The sequence below is a fragment of the Jaculus jaculus genome, chromosome 9 (genome assembly GCF_020740685.1).
Source record: "Jaculus jaculus isolate mJacJac1 chromosome 9, mJacJac1.mat.Y.cur, whole genome shotgun sequence".
Classification (NCBI taxonomy): Eukaryota; Metazoa; Chordata; class Mammalia; order Rodentia; family Dipodidae; genus Jaculus; species Jaculus jaculus.
This window is the reverse complement of record NC_059110.1, coordinates 914,578-927,001: the sequence shown is the minus strand read 5'-3', so window position 1 is coordinate 927,001 and position 12,424 is coordinate 914,578. Positions and strand designations below refer to the sequence as shown.

General features: G+C 43.1%; 1 protein-coding gene across 1 annotated transcript in view; it reads right to left on the bottom strand.

Annotated features, from left to right (window-relative positions):
* The window catches only part of Wdr27 (WD repeat domain 27), a 146,592-nt gene that overhangs the window by 104,303 nt on the left and 29,865 nt on the right, over nt 1-12,424 (bottom strand). Inside the window, exons 9-15 of the mRNA XM_045159406.1 lie at nt 11,614-11,731; nt 9,391-9,494; nt 8,393-8,460; nt 7,997-8,118; nt 7,112-7,194; nt 5,496-5,574; nt 3,957-4,034 (exon numbers count right to left, since the gene is read on the bottom strand). Coding sequence (XP_045015341.1) covers nt 3,957-4,034; nt 5,496-5,574; nt 7,112-7,194; nt 7,997-8,118; nt 8,393-8,460; nt 9,391-9,494; nt 11,614-11,731 — 652 coding nt within the window. The remainder of the gene's footprint in view (nt 1-3,956; nt 4,035-5,495; nt 5,575-7,111; nt 7,195-7,996; nt 8,119-8,392; nt 8,461-9,390; nt 9,495-11,613; nt 11,732-12,424) is intronic.

Below are 12,424 nucleotides of genomic sequence, written 5' to 3'. Positions count from 1 at the left end.
ACTCTTTAATACAACAAAATGTTTTTGCTGGAGTCATATATACGTTAATGCTAATTTACACTCCAAAAACATCACTTGAGTACCAAATCAAAATACCATGGTTCTTAGCAGAGCAAGTTATTTTATACAAACTACTGTCATCTTAAACTACACAAGTTCTCCTCACACATGCCATTCTAGCTAGGCAGTAAGGCCACTGTGTGGACCGAGGGGGCCCTGCTTCATCATGAGCTTGGGCCGCAGCCAGGCTGAGTGCCAGCGCCTGGAGAGTACCCAGGGAGACTCAAGATCAGTATCCATTTCTTACAAGTACTCCAGAAAAGCCGTTAATTGTTCACATGAGCACCATGGGCCTCAAAATCAGTCGCTTCAGGCCACACTAGCCTCACATGACCCTTTTGATTCCAAAGCCCCACATCTTTTTATCTTCATCAAGTCACAGCCTTACCCCACCTCTTTTAAACAAACAAACAAAAAAATTCTACCTAGAATACTTGTATTTTTTAAAATAACACATAAATATGCTGTCAGCTTGGCGAGCCGGGGACTGGCCGCTGCACCCGCCTTCGCGGTCATTCCTCTCCAGCGCTGCTGCAGGAGCCCTTAGGCTTCCTCTTGCCAAAGCGGCCATTCGCCGATCAAGGCGTTCAACTTGCAGACCACCCATTCATTCCATTGCTTCTCGGCCTTTCCTCGCGTTGGAAGATATGGTGCTGGCCATCAGGCCTTCGAGGGAGCTGCTCAAGTTGACGCCTTTCACAGTGATGACGGCTTCCTGGGTCAAAAGAGTCTCTTCTGGGTCCTGAGGATGTGGCTTGCATGTAAGTCTCTCATCTACGGAAACCACATTAGTGAATGAAATGTTGGTAGACCTCAGCTCCGGTGTCTTCTTCACAGGGTCAACCGCAGCTTGCTCCTGCACATGTGTCTTGGTTCTTGCTGCACCAACAAGAGACTTCACAATGGAGGGCAGTCCCCACTCAGTGCTGAGAAGCCTGTGGCTGTGCAGCTTTCCAGAAGGACCACTGCATCATAGTCTTTTGAGAATACTTCCACATGTGTGACCTGCCAGCATCTGAAGTACTAGGTGGATGTGACTATATAAAACAGCAAGGATTTTTCATGGTAGACAAACCAATGTGGATGCTGTGCTGATCCTGGGGTGAGGGTCCATTATCAGAAAACTTTCTGCTTTCTCGGTTCATATTCTAACACCCTGGTCTCATAATATTAGTTTTACAGATGCTCTTTGACCAACAGTGGGGTTGAGGCTTGATAAACCCTCACAAGTTGAAAATATCTTAAGCTAGAAATGAATTTCTCATCATCAATACAGATACTCAAGAGTGGACACTGAAAGCCTTAAATTTGGACAGCCAGGCCAAATGAGCCAACAGGTACAACAGTGGCATGTCTGTTATAAGGGAAAGTAACCATTTCCTAATTGGACTGGAGGCCCGCTAACTGATGCTAAAAGCCTACAACAGTGGGTAGCCATGAGCCCTAGGGTATAACATCTGCTGGTGTCTGGCTAAATGTATAGACTATACTCACCAATCTGCCCAGTAAGCACTTTTCTTAAAGTTCATACCCCTATATTAATGGTACTCTCACTTTTGGTTAAAGAAGCTTCTCTTTTCAGATGGTATTGACTTTGGGATGACTCAGAAGGCACCATGGCTCTGAGAAGAAGGGACAGAGGAGTGCTCAGCACTGAAATATTTCTATCACATCTTCCAAAGTCTATTGCTGAAGAGGTGGCAAAAAGAATGTAAGAGCCAAAAGAAGGGTAGGACTCCTCACAACGTGCTCCTCCAGACACAAAATGGCCTGGATATCCATGACCTCACAGTGCCTGACACTACCTACACAAGACCATCACAATAGGAGTAAAAAATGGTGACATCAAAACAAAAGAGAGAATTGAGAGGGGGAGGGAATATGATGGAGAGTGGAATTTCAAAGGGGAAAATGGAGGGAAGGAGGGAAGGGGTTGTTACCTACAATTATGGAAATAGTCAATTAGAAATAAATAAATAAATAATGGATTTCTCACACCCAACCAGAGAACTTCATGGCTCAGCCTCGCCTACTGTAACCATGTCCAGAGCACTCCCATGGGCCCACAGTGGCACAAGCATTCAATGCAAGGACTACTGTATTGAGCACAGTGGCAACAGTGCCCTCCTGGATGTGGGTTGTCTCCCTGAGGGTGAAGGAGTGAGCAGCTCCCCCCAGCCTCACAGGCCAGGCAGAGGAAGTGTAACAGAAGCACCCTGCCATTTAAGGACACAATGAGCCATGAAAGCCAGTTCTCCTCATGGAACAAGTGTAATCCTGGCGTTCTCAGCTGTCTAGATCTCCAGGATGTCAACAGGGCATAAGCCTGCCTGTCTACTCAGCCATGGCAGAGATGGTAGACACTGCTGTGAATCGAGAGCTGCTTATCTGTACACTCGCATTCTGAAGGAGCTGGTGAGGTGGGCCTGCCTCCAGCAAAAGGATGTCACCCTCCCCACATCCCACTGGTGGTGAGCAAGCTCCAGTCTAAGCCTCGAGGTCCTTTAGGAGCCTTAACACCCCTCTGCCTCACCCTATAGGTGCCCACCAGAGCCAAAAAACATACACAAAGCAGTTTACTCAGTATGTAGAGCAGGACTTCTCACAGGAAAGATTACCAAACACATCAGAGTTTGGGTCACTCTGTGATGCCAGTGTCACATGGCAGCACAAAGTATGTCCAGAATGCTGTTGGACATCTGGTGCTGTAGGCACATTGTCATCTAACTAATGGCAAAAACAGCAGCTAAAATGTTTAAGCAAAACATCAACATACAGGGGTAAACACAAACCCATAGTATCAAAACCCCATTAAAAATAAGCAAATGCTCTCAATAGACCCCTCTCAATAAAAGAACTACAAAGCACCAACAAGTATGTGGAAAGCTTTCAGCATCACCAAAGTGCTAGTGAGCTGTGATGTCAGGAAGCAAAATGACAAACGCTGGCTAGGATGAGAGGAGAAAGAGGCCCTTATCCCCTGTGAGTAGGGATGTGAATTAGGAGTAGCCACTATGAATCATGGTGTAGAAGTGACTCAAAAAAACTAAACTTGGGCTGGAGAGATGGCTGAGCAGTTAAGACACTTGCCTGCAAAGACAAAGGATCCTAGTTCGACTCTCCAGGAACTATCTAAGCCAGATGCACAAGGGGCCACATGCATCTAGAGTTCATTTACAGTGACTGAATGCTAGCCCATCCCCCACCCTCTCCCTTCTTCTCTCCCTCCCTCTGAAATAAATGAATAAATAAAATATATTTTTAAAAGCCTAAACTTAAAACTACTATATACCCACCAATCCCACTCCTGGGTATACACCGAAAGGAAATTAAAGCATCACCAGAGAGACCCCTGCTTGCTCACACTTATTTAGGCACTATTCACAACAGTGAAGATACAGAATTAACCTAGAGGCCCATGAGCACATAACTGAAGAAAATGTGGTACATATACACACTGAGAAGTGTTCAGCCACAAAAAATAATGAAATCCTGTCATTTGCAGCAAAATGGACAGAACTAGAGCAAAGTATGTTAAATAAACAGGCCAGACACAGAATTCTAAATACCATGTGTTCTCTCTCAGATGTGGAAGTTTCAGTTTTTTAAAAGCCACAGTACTTTTCTACAATAACATTCTAATAAAAATTACATATGTCAAAATTGTTAGGGTAGTAAAAATGGCAGGATATCCAAAGAATTATTGATGCAAGAACATTAAGTTTGACTTAAAGGACACATATTAGTGATTTAGGAATGTTTACATTTATGTACATATTTGCATATAACATGTACAGTCATACTAATACCTGCTTAATAAAAAAATATGAAAGCACTTTCAGGATGTTCCTAAGTTACTTAAAATTTGTTTTGAATGCACATACTTTATTACATACCATTGGCAATTGTTCTTGCATTTCAAAGATCTTTTGCCATCATGCTTGATGTTAGTCTTTGGTGAAAACATGGTTGCACTGTAGAAAAACACTCATAAATAAATATGTATATTTATGTATGTATGTACATGTGCATATCACTTTTCACAATTAAAGATCTATATTTCTTGAGAGATTTACAATTTACAGGGGAAAAGCAGCCCTACACAAACTTGTATAAATGTTTTCAGCTGCCTCTTTCCAGTCCCTATTTGTCCTTTATTCTGCCTCAGAAAAGTCACTGTGCTCTATACTGCTCTCTGGTGGCCCCATCTAACATCCTACTCAGTTCAAAGTCCTAAGGAGTCATCTGGGTAATGATAGTCTGTCAGTCACCCACCTCTGGTCCCGCATGTAGTCCAGTATGTCTCAATACAGTGGATCCTTGGAGTCTACACTTAACCTCATAGCCAAAAATGCTACATCATTTTTCTGAGGAATGAATTCATAAATTATCCATCAATCCACTTCTATCTATCCATCTATTTATCTATCTCTCCATCCTGTGATCTCTTCTCCATCTAGCCATCCCTCTTTCCATCCACCATCTATCCATGCATGAGTGTCATATTGGAGAATATGAGTACCAAGTTCTGTCCATGGTATAGGGATTCTTAAAATAAACAATAAGTAAAAGACAATCCACATGTTGGTCAGAACAAAGAGAAAGAATGAGGTAGGAAAGAAGGAGAGAGGTGAGGTGGCTGCAGTTAAACACAGGGTGGCCTGGGACAAGGGCCTGTAGAATACCTGAATATGGCCCTTGGGCTGAGGTGGGGGTGGAGGCTGGGAGAGGTAAAGTGGGAGCACCAACTGGGAGAAGACAGAGAGCCCTCCAAAGGCCTGCCATGCGGTCTGGGCACAGGGACCCCATGGATGTTCCATGCACTAGGGCCTTTTTGACCCCAATGTTAAAGGCATATGCAAGGTTTGGACTTGAGGTAGGAAAATGATGAGCGTGTATAAAGAAAAGATAATTTGCCTTTGAGAAATTTAAAGCTCATGAAGGCCTGGGAAACTCCCAAACTGTTGTAGCTTCTCTGAAATTGCTTTGTATTTCCCTGCCTATGAAAACCTCACACAGTCAGAATTGACATCAAAGGTATTGAACAACCCAAGTTTTAATGTTATGATATAGAGCAGAGCTGTGTTCTGGTCAAAGTCATGTGGTGTGGCCTTGGTGGGCTATATCACTATTAAGATCATTTCTCTTCATTCCCACATCCATATCTCACCTTCCAGGCCAACCTATCATCTAACAAAGATGAAAGGGACCAATGAGAGGTCAGCACACAGTAAATGCTTAATAAATGTCAACTATTGCAATTTGACCCTGTAGTGACTGTGGCATTCTAAGGTCTAAGCCACCAGATTTTAACTTCTCTGTCTCTCCTATCTATGGTCTGATGTACCAGGACACATCAGTGTCACGAGTCAATTCCACAGCTATGACATGCTTGCAATTCTCTTCTTCCGTTGACATGAATGACCAGTACTCACTGTGGTGCTGACATATAACCAGATGACTTCACTTTAGAGTGGAAAACCAGGGGCTGGTCCCTCACAATGCACTTAACAGCTGTGCGAAATAATTTGAAAGAAGCAGAAAATATTTACCATCACAATTTCACTTGCCAGAAAAAAAAAAAACGTAGTTTCTTAAAAACAGAAAAACTCAAAAAGAATGAGCTACTGACTTATAAAATTAAGATAATCCATATATAAATCAAACCAAAGAATACAAACCAGCTGGGCATGGTGGCACATGCCTTTAATCCCAGAACTTGGGAGGCAGAGGTAGGAGGATCACCATGAGTTCGAGGCCAGCCTGAGACTACAGAGTGAATTCCAGGTCAGCCTGAGCTAGAGTGAGACCCTACCTCGAAAAACCAAAAAAAAAAAAAAAAAGAATACAAACCAAAAATTAATCAAGGAGATTAAAGGCACAATATAGTAATGGGAATGTGTTTTCATTCTGTAGACTGTATTTAATAACAGTATGTGTACCATCATGTATTTCAAATGTATTTGAACAATACCTCAGCACAGAGTCCCTGCTGGACTGGATAACTTAATGAATCATGGCACACACAGACTCATCCTGACAGGAACTCTACCTACCCAGGGAAAACTAAGAGCCACATACAAGGGCCACCTGACCCACCCACAGATCAAAGTTAAGAGTTTAATGGCTGCGCATTCCTCAGGAGGGCGGCTCCAGATGATGGGGACCCAGAGCTATAAAGGAGATGGAGCACCTCCTGCAAGCACAACCTGGAGATTCAAAAGAGCTCCAGTCAGGAGTGCAGAGAGTGTGCTGCCTGGTAATGCAGAAGACAGACTTGGTAGGAGATGAGGGTGCCTGCATGCAGAGTGTAACAACCTTTCCCTGGGGTCCTGATCTTCTCAATGAAGAGGCTGAATAAGACTGCTTGAGAGTTTATCTTGAGCCGGGCATGGTGGTGCACACCTTTAATCCCAGCACTCAGGAGGCAGGGGTAAGGGGATCAACCATGAGTTTGAGGCCACCCTGAGCAATACATACTGAATTTCAGGTCAGCCCATGCTAAAGTTTATACTGATCATTGAAAAGAAAAAAGAAGGAATTACTCATGATTCCAATAAGTAAATGACTGGGGTACAGTAAGATCTACCATCTTAAAATGGAAGTTAACCTTTTTTAAGTAGCACATGAGCTGTTTGGCTATAATTTACATCAAACCAATCAAAAACTATTTTAAAACAACCAGTAAATGTTTTTTTAGGCTGGCTAATACAAGAAACAAGGAATTATTGCTCACTGTAACAAAATACACTTGTGGCAAGATGTTTCAGAAACAGGCACTGAAACGTGCTATATGAACACCAAGGGCCCACCACAGGCACTTCTGCAAGTCCCCCTTAGAAGCCATGTCAGCACTGAGGCATGTCCCAGAATACCTGTGAGTTGTGCCCAACTCAGGGAGGTGCATGGAGCATGGTCCCCATTTAAAGGTATGAAATAAATAGGACGAGGCAGAGAAATTGGTTGATGTGAATACACAAAGCAATGTGGCAATGCTGGCTGTAGGGGGTGGAGCACCCAGCCTGTGTATCTCAGAGGACATTCTACTAACCAGATGGCTTGTGATTGGCAGGCTTAGGATACTGTTCCTTAACAATTCCAAAATACAGTGGAGAAGTTGGTAAGACACGGGAGCTAAAATAAAAACAAATCATATTATAAGAGTAAAGAGTAGTATGCTGAAATTGTTCCAATAAAACACACATTTTAAGGACAGATACCAATGGCTAACTCATGTAAATATTGATGTATGATATTCAGAAACAAAAACTATCAAGCCTATTCTTATCTTTATAAGAAAATATTTGTAGATTCTTATAAAAATGGTTTTATGATTTACATTCTATGCTGAGATAAAGTAGTATTTTGTGTTAAATTATGAACCATTTATTTGAGCTTTTGTTGTGTTTGTATGTAATATATGTGATAGTGCAGTATGTGTGTAGTGTATGCATGTGTATGTGCAGATGTGCACACCCTGTGAGCATGCCTGTGGAGGCCAGTGAACATCAAATGTTCTCCTCTATCATTCCTTCATGCTTCTTCTCTGATGTGGAGTGTCACTCTGAACCCACAGCTACCATTTTTGATCAGACGAGTTGACCAGTGAGCCCCAGTGGTTCTCCCAGTCTCTGCTCCCCATAAGCCTGAGGTTACAGGCAGGCACGTTAACACCCAGCTATTACATTGCTGTTGGAGATTGAGTTCAGAGTCACTTACATGAAAAGTACTCTTACCCACCAAGCCATCTCCCCAGCCCAGACTGCTTAGTTTTAAGCAGGATAAAAGTGATGGTATAAACAACTAGCTTTTCATATAAGATCAGTATAGGTGACAGTTTTGTAAACCTTACCAGTATTTATTCATGTGAAAGGGAATCCAAATACTATTAGCTGTCAAAAGCCTAAATATAAATGTTGTTCATAAAAGACTATACCTTGCCAGCATGGAGAGCATCTTCTCTGGGCGAGGGCGCTGCTGAGAGTTCAGCAGAGCAGCCATACTGATTTCCAGCACAGCAATCTTATTTCCAAACATGGATGTGAGTGTGCACCATGCCTGTGGAGACAGAAGTGACTAACGGCATGACTGGGCCAGAGAAGCCCATGGGTGAGCACCCGTCTCTCCAGTCATGAACACAGCATACCAATTAGGTCTGTTCCACATGTACAAATGGGCGAGCCATGCATAGCACTGGCTAGGTCATACTTGCCACATAAGAAGTCCACTCAATAAGCCTGTATGCACAATGGCATAATGAATAAGGCATACATCAGCAGCATAAATGGATGGATCTGACAGAAACATACATCACACAAGTTTTTCAACTTACCTTGTGGTTGTCGGTGTCACTCATTAATGCACATGACCCAGCAACTTTGATGCACAGGCTCTGAAAATCTTGATTTTCAACAAAGATAAATGATGTTTGAAGAGTAAGTAAAGGGAAATAAGGCACTGACTCATTTCATCAGCCTAATTATGGATGCCACACACATAATCAGAGCCAACAGCTGAGGACACAGCATAGAAAGAGATGGGTCCTTTGTCACAGAGCTAGCTGGTGAAGAGCCCAGCTGAGGGCCAGAGCACCCACACAGGTAGAGTGAGGCTGTGGGAGTGTTCATGAGAGCAAAGTTTGTAACCTGAGTCCACATCCTAGAGGAATAGTAACAGTGTCATTGAACCTCAGGAGCAAACTAGGGGCACCCAGGAGTTGAAGAGACATGTGTGTTAAGCCACAGAGAGCCAACAGAGGGCTGGAAAGGTCAGAGAACAATGAAAAAGCCATGTTCCATCCTCAAAGCATAGGACAAGACCATAGAGAGTCTGGAGGACAGTACATTTGTTTAAAAAAAAAAAAAAAAGGCCACCATGAGAACTACAGAAGCCTCAAAGTCTAAAGGAGGGACTGACAAGCTGAGGCCAACTATACCAGGGGACACCCTGTAGGGTAGAGAAGGTGTTGGTAAGTATCCCTCTCTTTCTGTGAGGCACAGACTGAGCAAGAATCAGGAATGGAGAGGGGTGCACCTCAGATAAAGGTTGGACACATGGAATCTGAGTTTCCATAGATTGTCGAGGCCCATGTCTAAATCTCAGAAGGAGGGACATGTCCACATCCTGACAGAAAGAACGAGGCCTGTGAGAGCCTGTGTCTAGAAGCCTGTCAATGTGAACTGAAGCAGGGCCTTACAGGAGCCTGGCAGACATGGATAGAGGGAGAGTTCACAGAGACTAAGAGACACACGTGGATGATTACAAGGAACAGCTAACTATGCTGAATGTGCCTGAAGTGTAGAACTGATATTACTGAACTCATGAGCTTACCCTTGAAATGTAAAACAGCTTCTAATTCAAAGTTTGCCAGGTTAAGTATGAATAAACCAGTTGAACTTCCAATCCATAGGCATGTGGGATGCTCAGAAGAAAGTCTAACCTTAAGAGAAAAAGAAAAGATCACATCCCGCCCTTCTTCTTTCAAGTCAGTTCTACTGCATCTCACTAAGGTACTTACACCCAAGTGTGGATGACCCAGAAGCTGTCTCTACCAACACTGCAGTCATTTGCCAAACACACAGAGTTACACTCTGGAATCTATGCTGGGTTTCTGATGTAGCCTGAGTCAAACCACCACATTCCGCCCCTGGCCTCCATAAACCAATATCCAAGCATGATGTAAAATAGAATGCATTCTGTCCAACTTAAAAGTCCCTATAGTTTTTATCAATCCCAATGTAGTTCAAACATCCCCATTGTCCAATGTCTTTTAATTAAGCCATAACACCAAAAAATTCACCCCCAAAAAAACCATAATAGCACAAAATAAACATTCACATTGCAAAAGATAGCCTTGGGCATAGCAAAGAAATATTCAAGCAATACATGATTTAAAACAGGGCAAACACCAAACTCTGTAGCTCAAGTCCAACAACTCTAGCCAGTGACAAATATCTAAGTCCACTAATTCTAACCAGCAAGTCTCTGGAATTCCATTCCGCCCTTCCAGCTAGGTTATTCACAGTCCTGGGAAAACTTCAATGGGGCTGGCAGCTTTCCTTAGCAGCCATCTCCTGGTCCCAGCATCTCCATTGGGTCTCCACTGCAATCCACAGTTCATCCTCAAGGCCCCATTGGGTCTCCATGCAGGCATCCAGAAAACTTGCTTCAAACTGTCCATGTCATTTCCAAAACACAAGACCATGTTGCAAACTCAATGACCCTCTCTTTCCTATATTTCTTATACTCCACAACACCAGGTAGGGTGCCAATTTGTTAATCCAGGGGGAAATAAAGCAGACTTTGAAGAACAGGACACTCCTTGAGCCCTCAGGACCCCTCAAAAGAGTCCATATTCCTCCCATTGCCCCAGTGCAGGTCAGTTGGTCCAGTCTCAAAGGCTGCAATCCCTTAATTGCAGCTGAATGGGCAGAAGTTCACCCAAAGTTGTTTCCCCCACCCTTGTGCCATATCCCTCTGCTCACACCAGTTCATTTCTACACAAAGCAACCCTGCACAACTTCTCAGGACACAGGCATAACAACAAACTTCTCACACAAACTGCTAGCCAGTCCAGGCAAAGCTCTTTCTTACTCTCATAAGTCAAACCTCACAGTTCATAGTTCTTACTGCATTTAGGTCTTTCAACTCTGGCCAGAATAGTCCATCAAGCTGTACTTACAGCACTGCAAGGCATATCTTAGGCCAAAGTTTCAAATCCTTCCATATTCCTCTTGAAAATCAGCTCCAAAATGCCAAAGCCACACAGTCAGGTATCTAGCAGCAACCCCACTCCTGGTACCACTTTACTTCTGCAGTCAGGTTCACATTGCTGTTAGAAATCACCCAACCAAGAGCAGGTTCTAGGAAAAAGTTTTATCTGGCTTACAGGCTTGAGGGGAAGCAAACAATAGCATGAGCAAGGGTGGACATCACCCCATGGCCAACATAAAGTGGACAACAGAAACAGGACAGTGTGCCCAACACTGGCAAAGGGAAGCTGGCTATAACACCCATAAGCCTGCCCCCAACAACACACTCCCTCTGGAGGCATTAATTCCCAAATCTCTATCAGCTGGGAACCTAGTATTCAGAACACCTAAGTTTATGGGGGACACCTCAGTCAAACCACCACAGTAATCAAGATTAAAATATCTAATTCCTTTTGCTAAAAAGGCTTAAATAAGGCTGGCAAAATTTATCAAATGTAAGACTTTTAAAACTATGCAATTCTAGCCGGGTGTGGTGGTGCACACTTTTAATCCCAGCACTCAGGAGGCAGAGGTAGGAGGATCACTGAGTTCAAGGCCACCCTGAGACTCCATAGTGAATTCCAGGTCAGCCTGAGCTACCTTGAAAAACCAAATACACACACACACACACACACACACACACACACACACACACACACAAGCAATTCTATGAATATTTAAAGTCATAATGAAAGACATACCAATTTTTTTTATTTTACTCATCCTTAAGACTGAACCTAACACTGACTTAGGGAATAAGAGACTTTTTGCCTATGGCTTTGGCCCTGTTCATCATACGTACACGCCACACATGGGATCTGGAGCATGGGGAAGGTTGCAGTGCGCCAGTCTCAGGACTGGGTATGTTGCTTCAGCCTCTTCTTTATGGGCCTCATGTCTACGATGGCACTGCCTGTACCCTAGGCAACAGAATCATGATGATCAGAGTGAAAGTACTTGCTAGTCAAATCAAAGGAAAAATATCTGACACATGGATGTCTCAGAAAGTGCCTGTTTCTAGAATGAGTCATAAATCAGAAAAATACTAGGCTTAAACATTAGAAAATAGGCTAAAAGTAAGAATTGCACCCCAGATTCTGAGTAGGTTAGTAATAGAAGTTCACACATAAAGCCAAAGAAAGGAAGCAGGGAAACGGGGTAACTGTAATTCATGAAGTGGGTCTAAGAGGAACCTAAGGAATAAATGGGTATTCAGTCTAGAGAGATGGCTCAGCAGTCAAGTCACTCACCTGCAATGTCTAATGACCTGGGTTCTATTCTCCAATACACACATAAAGTGAGATGCACAAAGTGGCACATGACACATCTGGAGTTTGTCTGCAGTGGCTAGAGGCCCTGGTGCACCCATTCTCTCTCTCTCTCTCTCTCTCTCTCTCTCTCTCTCTCTCTCTCTCTCTCCTTGCAAATAAATAAAATAAGAATAATGGGTATTTATAAGAAAAATAACAAAAGCCACAACTTAATGCATTAGGAAAAACAGGAATATGAATAGGACAACAATTTCTGGCCTAATAGGAAAATAAATCATTTCAATCCATAGGAAAAAAATGTGAACTAAAGAAAGAATGAAAAATCATGAGGACAAACATGTA